The sequence below is a fragment of the Haematobia irritans genome, chromosome 5 (assembly GCF_050003625.1).
Source record: "Haematobia irritans isolate KBUSLIRL chromosome 5, ASM5000362v1, whole genome shotgun sequence".
Taxonomy (NCBI): Eukaryota; Metazoa; Arthropoda; class Insecta; order Diptera; family Muscidae; genus Haematobia; species Haematobia irritans.
Genome location: NC_134401.1, coordinates 174,860,686 through 174,881,943, shown reverse-complemented (window position 1 = coordinate 174,881,943; position 21,258 = coordinate 174,860,686). Strand labels below are relative to the sequence as shown.

At 34.1% G+C, this 21,258-nt stretch overlaps 1 protein-coding gene across 1 annotated transcript in view; it reads left to right on the top strand.

Annotated features, from left to right (window-relative positions):
- Stacl (SH3 and cysteine-rich domain-containing protein) overlaps nt 1–21,258 on the top strand; it is a 240,838-nt gene that overhangs the window by 165,454 nt on the left and 54,126 nt on the right. The window contains 1 exon segment of the mRNA XM_075313433.1: nt 5,516–5,664. Coding sequence (XP_075169548.1) covers nt 5,516–5,664 — 149 coding nt within the window.

Here is a 21,258-nt window from a genome sequence, read left to right as displayed (position 1 = left end):
AATGGTAAACAAATTATGGATCCATTGCTCTTCCTAAAACTTTCCAATTGACTTTAGAGAAAATTTGTTGTTTATTAGTTCTGCACACAGTTTACATGAAGTCAACTTAATAAAACACTGCGACGTTAAAAAAAAAAAACAAATGTAATTAAATATTGAAATTGTTTCTTAACTATGTTGAACGTCCTTGCGTATGAGCAACATATACAGTTGGGATGGTAACACGTATACGACACCCAGCACATGAGTTGTTAGCTCCAATAAGCAAGAAGTGACTGGGGTGTGCTGGTAAAGCCACTTGTAGCTCATTTTAATATAAATAAAGTATTTTATTCACTAAACATACTTCGATGCAACGCAAAAGACAGAATATTAAAAATTATTTTGCATTAATATTGCATGTTTGTTTTAATTATTATTAAATTTATTTTTTTTTAAAAACGTTCTATATTTAGTTTGAATATAAAATTAAGTACACATTTGTGAATGACAAATATGTATGTGTGTATACAAATGTATGTTTGTGTATGCCATTGACAATATTTTCAAGTGAATCAATTAAATCTATACTGATAATATAATTTAATAGAAATTAAATCGAATTTATTGCATGCTATTTCATAACAAATTAGCGATATGACTCCTTATATTCTAAGTGAGTGTTAATGATAACATAAGTACCCTTATTTACTTTTGCATATCCATATTTTCATGACATTGTATGTAAGACATACACTGTTTGTGTATGGTAGTTAATTGACAAGGACCAAATAACACTTTGTCTCCATTAGTGCGATTCATTCATATGTAAATGTTTCCATGCACTAACACCACCTAATGAGTGTTGCCCCGAGAATCGAATAAATGTGGTCAAGTGGAGGTATCGTTTTATTCCAGATGGTCCTCGTTGAGGTGGCTACCATTCCATCCATATAATGTTCACATACCTCGAAGGCATGCAGCTATATTGACATCCATATTCACATCTGAACATATAGCATGGCTATTAAAAGAAGCAAAGTTGTTTCCATGTAACTTAATCGAGTGCAAAACGTTGAGAGTAATCGAAGGCTAACAAGCTATGATAGATATTTAGTTTACAGAATTTTGTTGAATCATTGAAAATTAAATAACTCCTTATAAGACTTTTATTTTAAATATTCGAAAGCAATATTGCTCACAGTTTGTTTTAATCTTAAGTTTTGTATAAATTATAATTATTATAAAATTCTAGTTTTCTTTTTTTTGGACAAAGAATATTAAGAAATCTTATTATCTCAATGAGAAGAAAATGCCAGATACAAATCAACACACGCTATAGTTGTACATTAGATAGGGTCACGGCCTAAAGGAAAAAAAGTCGATGCGGTCACCCCCCAGTTTTGTAGCATATTCGAAGACAATTTCAGAACACAAAAACTTTTTTCCGTGCACCCTACGACCCCCCGAAATACAATTTATTATGCTGTGTCGTCATTTGAAGTCCGATCGAAAAGAAACGGATATCGTTGTTCGTGGTTGATCAGGGGCTATATTTCGTACATTGGTCATTTTTGACTCCGACGTCAAATTTAATTTTTAATTTTTTTATTTCGCTTCCGAAAAAAGGTTTAAACGATAGCCGGCTAATGCCGGCTTTCGGAAGGTTCAAGTGTGGCTCACTTTTGGGTTTAGTGAACTGTCTGAATTTATTCTGATAATTGGTTGATAGTTTTACTGCAAGTAGAGGAAGCTGATGAGCAATGTGGTAATTCCGAAACGTGCGTCCATCCAACCATCTTGCAGTCTATAGGGCTTTGCCCAAATAAATTTGACAAACATTCTTTTCCTCTGTTGGTTAAGCTACACTTGTAGTTTAGTCAATGCATGGTTTCAAGCTGAAATTAAAAACAACAACACTAATTAAAAATTTGCAAAATTGTAGCTAGTTATTGATGCAACTAGAGCTTGGACGGGTTCTATGGACCACGCAATCCAGGAATAGTTTGAAGTTGCGAAAGAGAGATGTAACACTAGTTGAGTTTGGAACAAATAGATTATAAAGCATTTTTTATCAAGGAGTCTAACGTGGTGCAATGGTTAGCATGCCCGCCTCGCATACACAGGGTCGTGGGTTCGATTCCTGCTTCGACCGAACACCAAAAAGTTTTTCAGCATTGGATTATCCCACCTCAGTAATGCTGGTGACATTTCTGAGGGTTTCAAAACTTCTCTAAGTGGTTTCACTGCAATGTGGAACGCCGTTCGGACTCGGCTATAAAAAGGAGGTCCCTTGTCATTGAGCTTAACATGGAATCGGGCAGCACTCAGTGATAAGAGAGAAGTTCACCAATGTGGTATCACAATGGACTGAATAGTGTAAGTGAGCCTGATACATCGGGCTGCCACCTAACCTAACCTAACAACAATGATTAAAGGAAAAAAAAAAAACAATAATAACAAAACAAAACGAATGAATTTTTAATTAGTATGGAAATTTGCTCTAATAATCCAAAAATTGATTTTATAAAATTCCCTCAATCTAGGATCGATGGGAGGACATGACTCATTTGGATTTTATAAGCTAACATCTAATGGAGAGAGCATACTATATATTTCTCTTCGCAAGCAGAGCCATGTATACCTTATCGTAAATCCACAGATCCCTTAAGCTTTTTTTCTCATTTGGTAACGGTATTACATTTTCCATGAAATTTAAAACTATTTACCCCTAGACATCTTATGTATGAGTATTATTCATTTTTTAAATGTTAATTTAAATACGGGTATGGCCATGAGCAGATGAATAAATTGACAGAATAAAAATATGAAGTGCTTTTTGGTATTATTTTCAATTACATTTTTATATTGTACTTAAACGACCTAAAATGAATTTTATTGTTAGTATTCGATCGAAAAATATTGCACGTTTTGACTATATTGCTTTCACATATAATGTGAATATCGATGTCGTCCCTATAAGATGGAATTTCTACGTCAATAAACTTAATAGGGAATTTGGCAGAAGTAATTATCTCTAAATCCAAATGTGGTAGTAGTGTGAACTTCACTATCTAATTTTCTAGATGTTCTCTTAACTTCAAATTAGCATTTAAATGCAGGGTTAACTACCTAATCACATCGATAAACTGATAGACGGAAACTGAGATTTTGACGTTAAGAATATTTGTAAAAACATATATTACCACGCTTTAATTTATATTGGTCAAGGGAAAACGCGTGTAAATCGGTGAAATCGTTTATTTAAAAAATCAAATTAAATTTCTTTTTCAAGTTCAATTAGTATAAAATTTAGTAAAAATATTCAGTTAGGCTTTCGCTTTTCCAAATCCGAATTGCCGGGCCTCACGCTTGACACCTGCCATCAGATTTTGTACAGCCGCCTTGTCCACCTTCTTCGCCGCAGAAAGCCAGTTTGCCTTGAACTGCTGCTCGTCCTTAGTAGTTTTTTTTGGTCTTCTTTAGGTTCCGCTTGACAATAGCCCAGTATTTCTCAATTGGGCGGAGCTCTGGCGTGTTGGGAGGGTTCTTGTCCTTGGGAACCACCTGCACGTTGTTGGCGGCGTACCACTCCATGGCCTTTTTACCGTAATGGCAAGATGCCAAATCCGGCCAAAACAGTACGGAACAACCGTGTTTCTTCAGGAAAGGCAGCAGACGTTTATTCAAACATTCTTTCATGTAAATTTCTTGGTTGACAGTCCCGGAAGCTATGAAAATGCTGCTTTTCAAGCCACAGGTACAGATGGCTTGCCAAACCAGATATTTCTTTGCGAGCTTTGACAGTGTTATGTGCTTGAAAATATCTGCTACCTTTCCCCTTCCTTTTGCCGTATAAAACTCCTGTCCCGGAAGCTGCTTGTAGTCGGCTTTGATGTAGGTTTCGTCGTCCATTACCACACAGTCAAACTTCGTCAGCATCGTCGTGTACAGCCTCCGGGATCGCGCTTTGGCCGTCGTATTTTGATTATCATCGCGATTTGGAGTCACTACCTTCTTGTAAGTCGATAGTCCGGCTCGTTTTTTGGCTCGATGCACGGTTGTAGACGATACACCCAGCTTATTTGCGGCATCTCGGAGAGAGAGGTTAGGGTTTCGCTTGAAACTACCGGCAACTCTCTTTGTCGTCTCAGCGGCTTCCGGTTTTCGATTTCCCCCCCATCCAGACCTCCTGGCTGTCGACAAACGTTCCCCAAACACATTAATTACATTTGTAACGGTTGATTTGGCAACTTTTAGCGATTTTGTCAGCTTTGCGTGCGAGTAGCTCGAATTTTCGCGATGCGCGAGCAAAATTTTGATACGCTGCTCTTCTTGCTTGGACCGCATTTTTACAACTGAAGAGTGAATTCCAAAATCAAAATAGGGGCAACATTCTACACACACACACCTTCAAAATGAGGGGTGTTCAGGTTTTTTAAATGCAAAATTGAAAGAAATACGTCAAGTTTATATTTTGACCAAATTTTGACCGTATCACCCTTTACTTATTTATATTTAATTCTTAGAATTAATGAAAACTGTGATATTGAAAATGTTAAATTGCACTAAAGCGTTTGTTTCGATAGTGCAATTGGTGGGGGTTGAAGAGCCTCGAACACAAGGGTTGAAGAGCCTCGAGCAATGCTGACTCGTGCTTCTGGTTGAAGCTCTCGTGGGGCTAAGAACTCCAAGTGTCTTTCAAAATGGAGCGCGAAGCCTAGTGCCTTACGAAATAAAAAAGACACCACCTTATTGTTGAGTTAAATTTATTGAAGAGTCAACTTGACCCGTTTACTTCAACTGCTCAAACTTAACTAACCATTTCACTGACTAATTTCAATATTTACATCCGTTAGAAATGAAACGGTTACTATATAATGAAAGGATGAAAATGAATGCAAAGATAAATAATTACATCATGTAAAATGTACAAATTAATAAGATGAAATTGGTGTAAAACAAAATAATAACATAACTTAAGAGAAGAAATTAAGAGATTTGGATAGAATACGTGCTTGCTCTTCGTGAGCATCAATCATAAACGTCATTAGGGAAGTTCACCAATAGTAGCTTGTTGAACTCGCTTCAACAGAAAATATTTGGATTTTATTTTTGTAAAAAAAAACTTTATGCTTTAATCACTATACAGCTAAGTGAAATATTAATTTTATTATTCAATTAAATTTTATAATCGATAGTAAATTAAATATTAACATTATAAAATTTCCGATTAAAAAATGGTATCTGAATCACATTCAAATATAATCATGATTCCCGCCCTAATTGAATTGACTCATTTATATTTTTGTATTGTCACATTATGGCTTGTGTTGCTCTCAACGTTTGAAACGAAATGCACTTATATGAATAAATACGTGTAGATGTATGTGCCCTCTAGATAATATTGTATATACATATAAATGTGGTAGTGTAGCTGCCACTATCATTAATGATGACATTGGTATTGATGATGACGATGTTGATGTTGATGGTGATGTGCTAATTGTGTTTGTCTTCTCTTGGTTAATTACAGAAAGAGCTGTTTGTGAGTAAACTCGATCCGGGGTCACCGCGCGGCGAACGTAAACTTTCGGCAGCCACTGCGCCATCGATGAAAACAAAGTGGCTGAAAGCAATTAAAAGCCTAAAGCCGGCTTCTGGTTCAGCAGCACAAGCAGACAGGTGAGTTTCCTTCCGTCTTTCGTTGTATCCATATGACCATTGTTCAACATGTATGTTTGCTCATTTGTGTATGTGTGTTAGCCAGCAAGTGAGCTTATGTGTGTGTATGTGCGAATGGTATATTTACAATGGCCTTAAGTAGGCATAGGCCATGGCGAGAACACTCCCCGAGTGTCAGTTCAAACACCATAAATGTGGAAACTATTTTGTTTGTGGCCAACCATCAACAACATCATGGCAACATCCTGTTAGTCAATTTTCTAAAATTTCCATCTAATGAAAATTCATTTGAATTAAGTTTTGTATTGAATTTCAAAAATTTCCCCATGGACACGGGGACAATACTTTTTTGCATTGGAATAAATTGGCTTACCTAGATAGTGATGAACAAATGCCATACTCTTAAATTTGCGGTATTTTGTTTTATCAAATTTTATTATAAAATGTTTGGGATTATACACTTAAAAAAAATATTATATAAACCATTTAAGAGGAGACTTTTATGATTTTTTTCTATTTTTATTATTGGTTTAGATAACATGTTGGCGTTTGTTTACGATAGGCCATATTTTCAATTTTTTTGTTGATACATTTGGGTTGTATTTTTATTTCAAAAGAACAAAGTAACATATTTTATATTCTCCACTTCTACAACTCAATATTACGGGCATATTGATCATATTCAAAATCCTTTTTCAACCAATTAATTCCTTTCCCCTACGCTTTACTTGACATCATATCCGTTTATGACTTGGAAGGTAATCTATTTTTTGTTCAATTTGTAAACTATAGAGTGTTATGGCATACTAATAACAATGTTTAATGAGTAGTGTACCAAGCCAAAGTGGAAAACTGGAAGGTGGAGTGTTAGAAATATATGTTTACATATTCCATTCATGTGAGTGAATGGATGGATGCAAGTGCACATACATGAACCCCAAAGCGTTCACTTCAGTGTATTAGCATCACAATGTCCTTGATTTTCCCCATATGCTACAGTTGGCTTAGTAGGCCAATGCTGTTGCTATTTTGGGTTTAGTAGCAACAGTCTGTTTTACCATTTGCTTTGGTTAGAGTAGAAAAATATACTGGTCGAGTTATTAAATGTAAAAGGTCAAAGCATAGAATAACTCCCCTGCCCCTACATCATAGCGATTTTTCTTCGTTTCGGTCAAGCCCACAATGTACGAGTATGCGAGTGCATACAACATGGTCAAGTGGTCATTGAACAGAGTAGTGTGAAACTAAATACCAGAAATGAAATGTGAAAGTTATCTGTTTTTCCAATTGTTATAAAAATATCTAATATCGAATAAAGTTGTAGACAAGGAGAAAGGGAAATTTGAAAATTTTATATTGAATGAATCGCACAAACATATGGAAGAGTGAACGAAGGCATAGATAGCAGTTGGATTTTAATATATCTTTATTTTTTATTCTCCCCTTTCTTTATTTCACGTGCATTGATATTAAAAAGCGCAATACGTTTTCGAAGATTTAAAGTTGTTGAAATTTATTCGAATTCTTTGTGGATTGCCTTCATCATTGTTATATATAGTTTAGTCAAAAATTAAACTTCATATAATGGATAACCTTAAAACAATTTTTTATACCGACTGATCTGGTCAATATAGGTCAATAAAACCATATTTGGATACCAATTCTCTGTAACCCAAAAGGACAATTTTGTATTTGTCGAAAATTTTTAGGTGAATTCTGGAGCTTGACCTCAAAATTTCCAATGAAATGAGCAGTGCTTCTTCTACAAATGTTCAACAAAATGAGGGGTTTGAATTTTATTTTATAAAATGCATAACATTGTAATCGGAAAGTACATTGAGTAAAAAAGAATAATTGTAGAAAAAAATATTGCCAACAAACATGAGTGTGAAAAAGTTGAAAACAATTAATATGAGTGACATTTTAAAATTATATATTTCGCTTTAACATTTTACTAATATTGATTTAAAAGTATCCAAAAGAGCAATATAGAGTTATTAAATCTACGTGTAAATTTAATTTGTCATCCACAATCCACGTATTCTCGTGGAAGTAAAAAAGATGATAAATATTCATATGATTTTGGTTGAACCTACACACAAAAAAAGTTTACTTGGACCCTAAATTTTGACCTTCCTTAAAGGATTTTTTATTGATTATTGATTCCGAACCAAATGAGCTGCTTTTTTAAAATAAAGAAATTGATTAGGGAACTAACTGGCATGAAATCTAAGCTCTATAGAATTAAAGATCTCATTTATCGAAGTTTCATTACCTTTTTGTGACATATTAAAATAGCTGCTCATGTACAAATAAAGGCCAGAAGATGCAAATTTCAAAGAAAAACATTAAAACATATGCTTAAAAACATTCTAAACAAAATTTCTATTAACTGCAATGTAAACATTCTAAAGAAATTTGTCCTTAATATTGTGTAAATTGCGTATTATAAAATTTCAGAATCAATCACAGTTTTAATTGGGCTTCACAGAAAACCTTGATTAACAAAATTAATTGATTTCATTGGCAAATTTCAATTAATTTTTTAATTGATTCAATTAAATGTTTAATTGATGTTGATTGCAAAATTCAATTATTTTTTTTAATTAAAAACGGAATTATTTTTAATCACTATACTATATTCCAATCACTAATCTATAACGTTTTTATACCCACCACCATAGAATGGTGACGGGGGTATAATAAGTTTGTCATTCCGTTTGTAACACATCGAAATATCGATTTCCGACTATATAAAGTATATACATTCTTGATCAGGGAGAAATTCTAAGACGATATAACGATGTCCGTCTGTCCGTCTGTCTGTCTGTCTGTTGTAATCACGCTACAGTCTTCAATAATGAAGCAATCGTGCTGAAATTTTGCACAAACTCGTCTTTTGTCTGCAGGCAGGTCAAGTTCGAAGATGGGCTATATCGGTCCAGGTTTTGATATAGTCCCCATATAAACCGACCTCCCGATTTGGGGTCTTGGGCTTATAGAAATCGTAGATTTTATCCAATTTGCCTGAAAGAGGTGTGCCAAAAATGGTGAGTATCGGTCCATGTTTTGGCATAGCCCCCATATAGACCAATCTCCCGATTTTACTTCTTGGGCTTATAGAAACCGCAGTTTTTATTCAATTTACCTGAAATTGGAAATCTAGAGGTATTGTAGGACCACAAATACGTGTGCCAAAAATGGTGAGTATCGGTCCATGTTTTGGTATAGCCCGATTTTACTTCTTGGGCTTATAGAAACCGCAGTTTTTATTCAATTTACCTAAAATTGGAAATCGAGAGGTATTGTAGGACCACAAATACGTGTGCCAAAAATTGTGAGTATCGGTTCATATTTTGGTATAGCCCCCATATAGACCGATCTCCCGATTTTGCTTCTTGGGCTTATAGAAACCGCAGTTTTTATTCAATTTACCTAAAATTGGAAATCGAGAGGTATTGTAGGACCACAAATACGTGTGCCAAAAATGGTGAGTATCGGTCCATGTTTTGGTATGGTCCCCATATAAAACGACCTCCCGATTTGGGGTCTTGGGCTTATAGAAACCGTAGTTTTTATCCAATTTGTCTGAAATTGGAAATCTAGAGGTATTTTAGGACCATAAAGAGGTGTGACGAAAATGGTGAGTATCGGTCCATATTTTGGTATAGCCCCCATATAGACCGATTTCCCGATTTTACTTCGTGGGCTTCTAGAATCCGAAGTTTTTATCCTATTTGCCTGAAATTTGAAATATAGAGGTATTTTCGGGTCATAAAGAGGTGTGTCGAAAACGGTGAGTATCGGTCCATATTTTATTATAACCCCCATAAGAACGATCTCCCGATATAACTCCTTGGGTTTCTAGAAACCGTAGTTTTTATCTGATTTGCCTGAAATTGTAAATATTCTGGTATTTTAGGCTCACAAAAACGTGTATCGGATTAAGTTTTTATCGGTCCAGTTGGTAATGCCTCCATATAGACCGACTTCACTTCTTGAGGGTGTAGAAGGCGCACTGATCATGAAAATTGCTTGAAACTCAATGTAAAATTTCCAGATTTTACTTCTACAGATTTAAGATTTCAAATCAAGACGTTATTTTATAATTTTCTTGCACACTTACAAAAGATGTTAATGATTCCTCTAAAACTCAAACAAAAAGGGTTCTTATAAATCCAGAATTGATATAGTCCTCATAGGTGAAATCTTTAAATTTATCTTCGGGAAGTGTCCTGAAGTCCTCAAACCCTCCTGAAATTTCAAAGGAAACCCTAATGTTTGGTTCATGGTGGTGGGTATTTAAGATTCGGCCCGGCCGAACTTACTGCTGTATATACTTGTTTAATAAGTTTTAGTTTGATTCAAAAATTAATTAAAAAAAATAATAATTAAAAATTAAAACAAAAAAATATATCCATAATTTTTAAACTGACTTACTCTTCCGAGTTTGATTAAAAAGTTAATTGTATCAATTAATTTTTTTAATTGAAAATTTAAAAAATTTCAATCATTGACTTAATTGACTTAATATTTCTAGTTTGATTAAAAAGTTAAGAGTGTTAATTAATTTTTTAATTGAACAAATTTTCAACTTCAATCAATCAACTTTTTAATTGGGAATATTTTGGTAATATTTTTTTCTGTGTGTGGGAGGTACTAAAAACAAAGGTTTTCGACCTAAGTAATGATTTTTGAGATACATTACGTTCCTGTTTTAAGATTTGTACTTCTATTTGATTTTTTCTAATACATATTGAACTTTTCCATCGGTTTTCTAGCACAAAACTGCTAAATCTCGTTGATGATATTAATACATAAATAAATTGTTGATATCAGAACTAAAATTATGATTTTATTTCAAGGGGATTTTTCAAATTCCTAACAAATAATTTGATTGAAATCTCTAAGCTTGTGTGCTTAGAAAAACATCTTGCAAATATCCCACATTATTAATTATAAGTCCTTCAAGATACTACCCCCTCATTCAAAACAAAGTTGTGAAAAGTTTAGAGAATTTCATTTTGTGTGTTTTTTTTAGAAAACTTTTGTTTTCATCAACAACTACGAGAGCTAATAACTACTCGGGACTCACATTTTATTCCCATTTCAGTTAGCCATTTAATGTACATTTTATCCTTTTCCAACTAGGCCATAGCGTAGTAGGTGAGTGTAGAACAACCTAGAGTTGGGGTAAACCTCAAATATGTTTTCAAATTTATGAAATTTTGCGGTTTTCTTTGCTATTTGCTATGAATCAAAACCAAAAACAACAAAAGAAAAAGAAAGAAACCCAGTTAATGTCGACAAATTAGGTTTAAAGTGAAAAAAAAGAAAAACGCCATTGCAAATACTCAAATTTTCTTTCCCTCAGCATGCTCCTTGTCACTGTGGACTAAGAAACTTTAATCCCTGATGAGCTTTAGTAGTTGTTCACCTTTATTTTTTTTTAGATTTTCATAATATTTTTAGTTCAGGTCCCTTGTTTGGTAACTTGAAGCAATCTAAAATCCGTGAATTGGAGTGGGAGGAAGCATTGGCGTGCTTGTCAAGTAAAAGGCTACTGACATGAACATCTTTGCTGACAAAAAGTTATGGAAGCACTTAACAATAAATAAGTACGAATTATGTAGGGGGTGAGAATAAAAGAGGCCGAATGTCTATTCATATATATGTGAATGTGCGAACACTTGAGTTTATCTGTATCGCGTGCAAATGTCTACGAACTTCTCTATAAAGTATGTGCATGCCTTTTCGCATTATTATTGATCAAAGAAAATTAAATAAACATGAATATTTAGGGAAATTATTATGATTTTATCAGTCCTTAGGAATGAAAAATTCTTGCAAAGTCCATTTAATCGATTTCTCTCGTGTTTTTGTTAAAGATTCATATTTTTGATCAATGTTATCTCCCTCTCTCTCTCTCTCCTAAAGTTAATGTTTAATTTAATGTTAGGTTAGGTTAAAGCGGCAGCCCGATTAAGTTTCAAGCTCACTTAGACTATTCAGTCCATTGTGATATGCGAATTTTCAGTGAGTTGGAATGTGCTTAATTGGATAAAGTAACGAGAATCAATTTTATAAAATCCAAATCGACAATTTGAAAATTTTAAAACTGATTTAAAACAAGTATATACAGCCGTAAGTTCGACCAGGCCGAATCTTAAATACCCACCACCATGAATCAAATATTAGGGTTTCCTTTGAAATTTCAGGGAGGTTTGAGGACAAATCAAGCAGAGCAGTTCAACCAATACACTTCCCGGAGATAAATTTAAAGATTTTATATATGAAGACTATAACAGATTCTGGATTTCTAAGAACCATTTTTGTTTTAGAGGAATCATTAACATCTCTTGTAAGTGTGCAAGAAAATTATGAAATAACATCTTGATTTAAAATCTTAAATCTGTAGATGTTCACCCGAGAAGTAAAATCTGGAAATTTTACATTAAGTTTCAAGCAATTTTCATGATCGGTGCGCCTTCTATACCCTCAAGAAGTGAAATTTCAGGCAAATCGGATAAAAACTACGGTTTCTAGTAACCCAAGGAGTTAAATCGGGAAATCGTTCTTATGAGGGCTATACTAAAACACTGACCGATACCCACCATTTTCGGCGTATCTCTTTATGATCCAATAAATAAATACAAATTTTATAATCCCAAGAAATAAAATCCGGAGATCGGTCATTATTGGGGATATACCAAAACATGAACCAATACACGCCCTTTTCGACACACCTCTTTATTGTCATAAAATACTTATAGATTTCCAATTTCAGGCAAAAACTACAGTTTCTATAAGCCCAAGAAGTAAAATCGGGAAATCGGTCTATATGGGGGCTATACCAAAACATGGACCGATACTCATCATTTTTGGCACACGTATTTGTGGTCCTACAATACCTCTAGGTTTCCAATTTCAGGTAAATTGAAAAAAAACTTCGGATTCTAGAAGCCCAAGACGTAAAATCGGGAGATCGGTCTATATGGGGGCTATACCAAAACATAGACCGATACTCACCATTTTTGGCATACCTCTTTATGGTCATAAAATACCTCTAGATTTCAAATTTCAGGCAAATTGGATAAAAACTACGATATCTATAAGCCCAAGACCCCAAATCGGGAGGTCGGTTTATATGGGGACTATATCAAAACCTAGACCGATATAGCCAATCATCGAACTTGACCTGTCTGCAGACAAAAGACGAGTTTGTGCAAAATTTCAGCACGATTGCTTCATTATTGAAGACTGTAGCGTGATTACAACAGACAGACAGACAGACAGACGGACGTCGTTATATCGTCTTAGAATTTCTCCCTGATCAAGAATATATATACTTTATATAGTCGGAAATCGATATTTCGATGCGTTACAAACGGAATGACAAACTTATTATACCCCCGTCACCATTCTATGGTGGTGGGTATAAAAATATCATAATGATATAGCTTCACATAACGCAACTATGGGATTTTTTTTATTATATATGTATGTATTGTATGTACAATTTTTTTGTATTTAAGTAAGCTTTTTTTTACATTCCGAGTGCATAGGTTTCAGGAAAATTTACAACAATAATAAGGATATAGTCTAGAATGGATTTCAAACTGTATGTTTTAATTCAAAAGAGTTAAAAAAAAACTAATATGGTTTACCTTTTTTATATAAGAAAAAAAAAATTGTTTCCCATTTATGGTGTTCACGTAAAACGTATAAATTCGTATAAATAAAAATATACGTTTAAAACTGTTGATACATTTTGTGAGTTAGGTTTTCGTTTAATAGAAGAAAACTTACTCATAAAATTAAACTTTAACTGCAAAGAAATCTCCTAAAGTCCAATAATAAGTGAAGACTTTTTTGCTGCAATATTCTATAATTATATTGGACTAGCTTGGATAAACCAGAAAATGTCTTTAACAACAACTATTACAATTTATCACACAAATACTAATGAATTTACTTATTATGTTGCTATTCATGTTTTTTTATTCACCTTTTATCTTTAACATACGCTCTGTAACTCCACATTCTTATTTCCCATCCCCATTTCCTGTTTGAACAATTTCCAAAAACTAACGAATTTAAAATAAAAAAATATTTTACAAAAATTAGTCAACCACGTTCAAATCAAATGTATCACGCCGTTTCAACCGTTTTAACATTAAGGTAACAACCAACACCTCAAAAAACAAAAAAATAAACACAAAAATAAAAATCTGGTAGTATAATTTATACATAATGTAGGGGCATCAATATAACGTAGATGTAAATGTATTAATACTCGTATATTCGTAAATGTCTCCCAATCAATTCCAATTACTTTGACTAACCCATCCATTAGTCCTTCAATTTTAATTGAATAAAAAAAAAAACAAAATAAATAAGAATCCAAATTCTCCTTCCATGATTTGTATCACACAGACAAAATTCACATACACTTGATGCATGTGTCAATAGTGATGGTGACGAGGACAAAGAGTCATTTTTATATGCCATTCAATTTGTAGTAGTGATGTGTCCTACTCCTTTCCATTTCACAAACACACATATACACTCACACTCCAACACACCGATCCAATTAATCCCGTCAATTGCAATCAAAGCCCATAAATATTTTTAGAGTAATTAAAAATGAGAATGCTTGTGTAAATAGTTGGATTTTTTTTTTTTTAATTTTAGTTTTCATTTGAAAAAGCGATGAGTTTTAATTAAAACATAGTCATAAATTAGATTAATATTTCAACAATAAAATTAGCACATCATTGTAAATGTAAATTAGAGGTTAACATCACAAGCAGCTGCATATTAAAGGCACCAAAAAATATGTGAATAACAAAAAAAAAAACAAGAAGCTGTCCATCACAATACCATGTGGCTGCATATGAAAGTTTTAATTAAAGTGTCTGATGCCAATGTTTTTCGCTTAAAATATTACATTTTAAATCTTAACTTGGTATATAAAAAAATCAATTTATATTTTTTTTCCTCAAAATTAATTTTCTTCTCCAACGTATTGAGAGATAAAAAGTAGTTTTAATTTAATTATTACATATTACTAAAAATATTTCTTTTGCATTTTATTTGTTTTTTTTTTTTTTAATATAGAAACAAATGAATTTAATTCTTTAGAGAATATTGCTATAATGATCCCTTATTGAAAAAACATTGTACGTACACTCAAAACAAAAGTAAGCCCTATATTTCACTAAAGCGAATTTAATTCTATTTTAGTTCATGAAACTATTGCATCATCTTAAGAAAGTTTTCATGATTTAATTAATTTTTTGCGTACGTTAGTTCAATTAACTAAAACAGAGGAAAACATTATACACAAATGAAGCATAAAGATTAACTAAATTCGTGTCTCCCACAAAATAGTTCAGAATTTCTTAAAATTTTTAAATTTTACCAATAATGGGATCATCTTGAACTTCGTATGACAATAAAGACATGTTTGCAATTTTGGCCTCCAATTTTTTCCTTCAAACTACTAAATTTTCTTTAACAAGTGAAGAAAAATAATTATTTCTAATAAATTTTCATGAATTAGTCTAAAAAAAATTACATTTTTTGTGAAACCGGGGTGACATCTGCGTTTCTAATACAGTTTAATTAAAATTTTCTATTTTTTCTAAAATTAACTAAAATTTTCTTTCCTAGTGGAAAAAATTAGTCCGAAAAAATCGGATAGTCGAAAAGTATTTTTTTTTTTGAAATTTTGAAGAAAAAAAATCATAAAAATATTTAAGTATAGTCTGGAAAACGATAGTTCCCCCTTCCATCTTGCGTTGATGGAAGATTTCAAATAAATCAAAACATATACTACGCTATTAAGTATATTTTACTTTACGGCTGTAATGAATCCAGTAGGAGGGGTATTCGTTATTTGATCTTGTTTGCATACATTTTGTATTGATTGTACATTATTTAAAAGAGTTTTGACATGAAATATAAACTTGTCTTCAAACATTTCGGGGTAGCCTTTGTCACTTATTTCTCGTTTTCATTTGCAACAAAAGACTTGCATTCCTTTGTGGAATCCAGGAGCATTTAAAATAAACAAGTGCAAACGGATTCATTTTCATATTCAGAATTGTGTCAAAAGGCGTTGCTTCGTTCCTCATTCATTGTTCACACTTTTATTTTTTAAAGAACCTTTTTGTTTTTGTTTTTTTCCTGTTAGTTGAGAAGACCACTTCCACTCCCCATTATCGTGTTCCTGTTGGTTTGTTTTTGTTTTGTTTTTTGTTTTTGTCAATGAATAGCAAAGACAAAACAAAGCGGAAACGAACTTTGATAAAAAAAACAAAAAGCAAGGATGAAAAAAGTAAAACGAAAAAAAAAAAACAGCAGCAATAATACAAACACAAGGCGCAAGAAAATTACAAAACTTTTCACATTGAGAAAGTTGTTTGTTATGTAGAGTTTTCATATATTTCCTCCTTCATTGCCGCCTATTCATTGAAGAACAGTAGGCCTAAAATACCAAACCAAAAGGAAAACATTTTATTGCAATTAGTATGAGTTGTTGAGCCATAATGGCGTCTAATAGCTATCCTTTGTCTCGTTGAGAATATATGAAGAGACCAAATTCCATCTTTCAACAATCTAATATCCGAACCTATCTCCGACGACGAGACCAATTAAAATATGAAAATCAAATTAGCGATCAAATCCATATACCAGGTACTATGACAGTTTTCGTTAGAATCAGTCAAAAAAGTCCCAAAAATGCATGAAAATCAATTCGACCTATACCTTATCATCATCGAGTAGATGACCAAGCGAACGTCCAGTTTGGTTTAGGGAAACCTAACCACCTAGATGGGGGACCTGTCGATTGTGAACCCACGACCCTTTGCATGCAATGCCGGTATGTAAACTATTACACCACGGTGAGGGCTAGATCAGCTAATGCAAACGGCCAACCATTTAATATTCAATTAAAAGTACTACGAAATATTACTATGTTACATATTTCCCCCTTTTGTCATATTTAACAGAGCAGATTTTGACTCAATGGAGAGTGTTGGCTTAAATATTGCATTTTGGATGGGTACAATTTCTAATTTGCTATTATAGTGATTAAGATTTCAATAATTGTTTTTGATACATCAAAAAGACAATCGGCGTCTCTTAGTTCATAGACTTACTAATAGGCTTAAGGAATAAAAAAATTAAAATAGAACAATCTATCTAATGGTGAAAAACTCCAAAATCCAAAAGCTAAACTATTGCAAATAGCCCACTGTGATCATTTTCCTGCCCTTTATGCTTGGACAATACAAAAAAACTCCATACTTTTGGTACTTCTACTGGTTGATGCACAAAGCAACCTCAAAACCAGCGTTTGCAATGTTGGCTTACAGAAGAGCAGATACACCCATGGGCAATACATTTACACCTCATGTACTCATGTACATCCCTCAAACTTGCCCATGGACACTCCCCTTTATGCTTTTGCCCATCTTCCCCGCGCCAATTTCAGTTTGTCCAACTGCAAAATGAGATCTTATTGCCTGTTTTCAAATGTTTTACAACCAGGAAACAAAACAATTCAACCACAACAATGAAATGCCATTTGAAAAGTCCAAATATGCTTCAGTAGGACTTTTGAGAGTCTTATGAGAATTCCATGCTGACATAACCACCAACAAGTCTACACAGCTTGAGGGGACACTACTGGACCGATGCCAGTTCAGATGTTCTAATAGCTGATTTTGTTTTGGTGATAAGAATGCTCAGGTGGCAGTGGCAGTGGCGGAGGAAAAGAAAAAACTGAAATCGAGCATGGGTTGTGAGGATGGGGACGAGGATTGTTGTAAACATTTATCACATTCCTTTTAATTTTTACACTTTCCAATGCCAGCTATCATACGCTTGGCTAACTTTTATTACAACCAATTTGCCATGGCAACTGGAACTGAAACAGAAACTGTTTATCTGTAGTGGTAAACAATTTTAAATTTTATTGTTTTTTATTCTTTTATACCCGACTACCCGAAATACTTGAAGTGGAAACATTTCCCAAATATTTCCATTTGTTATCTTGTAGTAAATTATTTGGAAATGGCCACTCAGTGTCATTAGGCACAATCCCAACTCACATTAAAAGAAGAGTCCTTCGAATCTGCAAGTTAATGTACAAGGATTTTAATTTTTTTTTAACAGAGGCAATGTGTAATCTCTTTTCCTCCATGCAAAAGCATGCAATCCCAAGCGATAATAATCCTGGTTAATGCGTCGATATTAGTGATAAACCTACATAATGCTTATATTTTATTCACATAAAATTAAAATTAAAAATCATATAACCTTTTTTGCATAAATAATTTCAGTTATTTCAATTGCCATTTTGTAGCATTAACCCCTCTTGTCCATTAGCTTAATAAATTATTCGCCAGTTGGCTTTGTACAATGACTTAATTATAATTTGCGTAATTAATAGCGTCAAACACCTTCGTATGAGTTTCTATAAATTCAATTGTTTTAATAATTTATCTGTTGTTTTTATCCATCTCCCTCATTATTTGCATTTGTGGTCTGTCCGATACACGCATAGCTGGCCGATTATTATTAGCCATTATATGTGGTATTAAATGAAAAGGTGTTTAAATCTGTAAAATATGCCACCATAGAGTGAGTCGAAAATTTGTGAAATATTACTTTTTTCTATGGATGTTGGATGCTCATGAGATGTTGTGACTTTCTACATTTTGATTAATTTTCAGTACAAATGGAGCTGCATCACTTTCAATCCAATTTAAAAGTTTGTTTCTCCGACATTTTAGTTCAATTCGATTTTTGGTCAATATAAAAAGTCTATGAGACGATTTTAATTATCATCAAAAATAGTTTAGCAGATTGACTCTATTAGAAAAAGTCGACTTCGACTTTGCATGTTTTTGAAAAAAAGTAAATTTTCGATTGCGTCATCTAAGCCTGTCCGTCCATTTAATTGCTCTTCGCTATAAAGGGTGATACGGTCAAAATTTGGTCAAGGGAAAACGCGTGTAAATCGGTGAAATCGTTTATTTAAAAAATCAAATTAAATTTCTTTTTCAAGTTCAATTAGTATAAAATTCAGGAAAAATATTCAGTTAGGCTTTCGCTTTTCCAAATCCGAATTGCCGGGCCTCACGCTTGACACCTGCCATCAGATTTTGTACAGCCACTTTGTCCACTTCTTCGCCGCAGAAAGCCAGTTTGCCTTGAACTGCTGCTCGTCCTTAGCAGTTTTTTTGGTCTTCTTTAGGTTCCGCTTGACAATAGCCCAGTATTTCTCAATTGGGCGGAGCTCTGGCGTGTTGGGAGGGTTCTTGTCCTTGGGAACCACCTGCACGTTGTTGGCGGCGTACCACTCCATGGCCTTTTTACCGTAATGGCAAGATGCCAAATCCGGCCAAAACAGTACGGAACAACCGTGTTTCTTCAGGAAAGGCAGCAGACGTTTATTCAAACACTCTTTCACGTAAATTTCTTGGTTGACAGTCCCGGAAGCTATGAAAATGCTGCTTTTCAAGCCACGGGTACAGATGGCTTGCCAAACCAGATATTTCTTTGCGAACTTTGACAGTTTTATGTGCTTGAAAATATCTGCTACCTTTCTCCTTCCATTTACCGTATAAAACTCCTGTCCTGGAAGCTGCTTGTAGTCGGCTTTGACGTAGGTTTCGTCGTCCATTACCACGCAGTCAAACTTCGTCAGCATCGTCGTGTACAGCCTCCGGGATCGCGCTTTGGCCGTCGTATTTTGTTTATCATCGCGATTTGGAGTCACTACCTTCTTGTAAGTCGATAGTCCGGCTCGTTTTTTGGCTCGATGCACGGTTGTAGACGATACACCCAGCATATTTACGGCATCTCGGAGAGAGAGGTTAGGGTTTCGCTTGAAACTACCGGCAACTCTCTTTGTCGTCTCAGCGGCTTCCGGTTTTCGATTTCCCCCCGATCCAGACTTCCTGGCTGTCGACAAACGTTCCCCAAACACTTTAATTACATTTGTAACGGTTGATTTGGCAACTTTTAGCGATTTTGCCAGCTTTGTGTGCGAGTAGCTCGGATTTTCGCGATGCGCGAGCAAAATTTTGAAACGCTGCTCTTCTTGCTTGGACGGCATTTTGACAACTGAAGAGTGAATTCCAAAATCAAAATAGGGGCAACATTCTACACACACACACCTTCAAAATGAGGGGTGTTCAGGTTTTTTAAATGCAAAATTGAAAGAAATACGTCAAGTTTATATTTTGACCAAATTTTGACCGTATCACCCTTTATAGAGGTCTGAATTTGTATCTGATTTAGATAAATCATTAAATTTGTATACCCCGACTACGAAAATTTGATAATTTATATTTGGCATTTATAGAAGAGCGAATTTTATTTTGCAATGTACCGTTTACTCGAGTGCCATTCAGCAGTTCACAACCCAATTGAGCATGGCGAAGCGTACAGTATGAGCCAGTCTTCAATTAATCATAAACTCAGCTCACTAATTCTCTACGTAGTCAATGCGAATCGTACATTGAGCCTACCAGAAACTGGGGGCTATCACTTTTATTCCCTCTGTTGCAACTGTTCATAAGTTTCCTGTCTGCACATGTTTTTCGCTGTATTCTTCGTTGTCTCTGCTCTGTGGTATCCGATTTTGGGCCACCTGATGAGACACATCAAAACACGTTTCGCCAAACGGTTGAAACTTACTAAACCAATTTTTGCAATAGTCAACCATATACAAAGTATCCAAATAATAAAAATATAAGTGCAATAAGAATATAAGAGCCACCATGGTGCAATAGTTAACATGACCACTTTGCATACAAAGGGTCGAACCTACGACGAACCCTGCTTCGACCAAACAGAAAACACGTTTTTCAGCGGTGGATTATCCCCTCCCAGTAAGCTGGTGACATTCCTGAGTGTTTCCACCGCCGTTCGGATTCGGCTATAGAAAGGAGGTCCCTCGTCATTGGACTAAAACATGGAATAGAACAGAACTCAGGGACATACAAGAAGTTTACCACTGTGGTATTGCAATGGAATGAATAGTCTAAGTGAGCCTGAAATATCCGTATGAAATACGGCGGTGAATGAAATTCGAAACTAGGCATTTTTCAATACTATTGCATACGGCGGTGATTCCAACTACTCCGATAGATCACCTTTATACTTAGTAGCTCACGGTATGAGAATTCCAATAGCATTCCTTTATTGATGCACCTCTTCCTATTATGTGTTTACTGCTTCGTCTCAGTAAACACATAAGATGTTTGTATCCTTCTTATTATTTTTGACAGAGGTCTCTTATGCTGTAGTCTATTCTCAACTCGCATATATAAAAATCATAATCAAAATACAAATTTCAAAACCTCAAATATATTTTTACAAAATTAATTGAATCTTTTAATTCAACGTGAATATATAACAATGCCTTTTCGCACAGTTTTCGGGTGAGCTATGAAAGACGTAAACCCTTTTCAAACAAAGGGCCATAACATACCTTAACTGAAAGTCCTTCTTCCTATCCCTAAATACTTTACACTGTCTGAAATTTGATTTTCTTAAGCCTTTTATTTATGT